We start from the raw sequence: 1,094 nt of genomic DNA on the forward strand, positions 1-1,094 counted from the left end.
GTGTGTGTGTGTGTGTGTGTGTGTGTGTGTGTGTGTGTGTGTGTGTGTGTGTGTGCAGGGTCGCTGAGGAGCACGGCCTCAGGAGCATCAAGCTGATCCTGAGTGGGAGGACTCTGTCTGCAGGTCAGTGACCTCACAGCTGCAGTAGTCATGTGATCTGTCCGAGCAGAGCGTGAGCGCGTGTGTGTGTGCAGAGCGGCGTCTGGACGAGCAGGGCGTGAAGAACCACAGCAAGGTGATGGTGCTGAGGGTGAGTGACAGCGAGCTGAAGCAGCAGCTGACGGAGGAGGAGGAGGAGAGGAGGAGCCAGGAGGAGAGCGTCCAGAGGACCCAGAAAGGCTTCCAGATCCTGTCAGAGAGAGGTGAGGAAACAACCACGCCTCCAACACACCTTTGTTCAGCCCACAGGTGACCACAGCAGGGTGGTGTCCCAGGCTAACAGGTGACTATGTGGGCGTGGCAGTGGGAGGGGCACTGTTTATTTTTAAACGTCTGCTCCTCTCCATCAGACGGCAGCGAGGACCCAGACACCACACCGTTCCTGGAGATCGCCGACCAGAAAGGAAACCCTCTGAAGATTCCTCCCACGGAGAAGAAGGTGGAGTTTGAGACAGGACGCAGTGCTGAGGTCAGACACCAGGGGGCGCTGCTGTGTAACCTGTGTGTGTGTGTGTGCAGGCTCTGATCCTGGCCATGGGCTTCCATGAGAAAGGTCGCGCTCTGATGAAGAGGAAGCAGCACGATAACGCTCTGTGTCACCTGCTGCAGGCCGACCAGCAGTTCAGGTACGAGCGAGCTGATTGGCTCTGAGCCGCGTCACAGCTCACCGCGAGTTTATCAGCCTTCAGCCTGAGATCAGAGACACTTCATCCATCGTCACTGTAAACGTCTGAAACTGTTCATGAGACAGGAAGTCCCTGTGTGTGAGCGCAACGTGCACCAGCCTTTCAGAATAAACTTCCAGAGTGAGGAGGTTTTCCAGCACATCCAGCGTGCTGTGTGTCATTAATGAGGGTTAAAGTCCTGTGTGTGTGTGTGTGTGTGTGTGTGTGTGTGTGTGTGTGTGTGTGTGTGTGTGTGTGTGTGTGTGTGTG

General features: G+C 56.0%; 1 protein-coding gene across 1 annotated transcript in view; it reads left to right on the top strand.

The window, feature by feature from the left end:
• Window positions 1-1,094, top strand: part of nub1 (negative regulator of ubiquitin-like proteins 1) — a gene marked incomplete at its 5' end in the record, with an annotated part of 8,337 nt that overhangs the window by 3,213 nt on the left and 4,030 nt on the right. Inside the window, 4 exons of the mRNA XM_005752528.1 lie at window positions 59-123; window positions 195-362; window positions 510-598; window positions 679-785. Of these exons, the coding sequence (XP_005752585.1) occupies window positions 59-123; window positions 195-362; window positions 510-598; window positions 679-785 (429 nt within the window). The remainder of the gene's footprint in view (window positions 1-58; window positions 124-194; window positions 363-509; window positions 599-678; window positions 786-1,094) is intronic.

Source organism: Pundamilia nyererei, unplaced genomic scaffold (genome assembly GCF_000239375.1).
Source record: "Pundamilia nyererei isolate P.nyererei 1_Seehausen unplaced genomic scaffold, PunNye1.0 scaffold00364, whole genome shotgun sequence".
NCBI classification, from domain to species: domain Eukaryota; kingdom Metazoa; phylum Chordata; class Actinopteri; order Cichliformes; family Cichlidae; genus Pundamilia; species Pundamilia nyererei.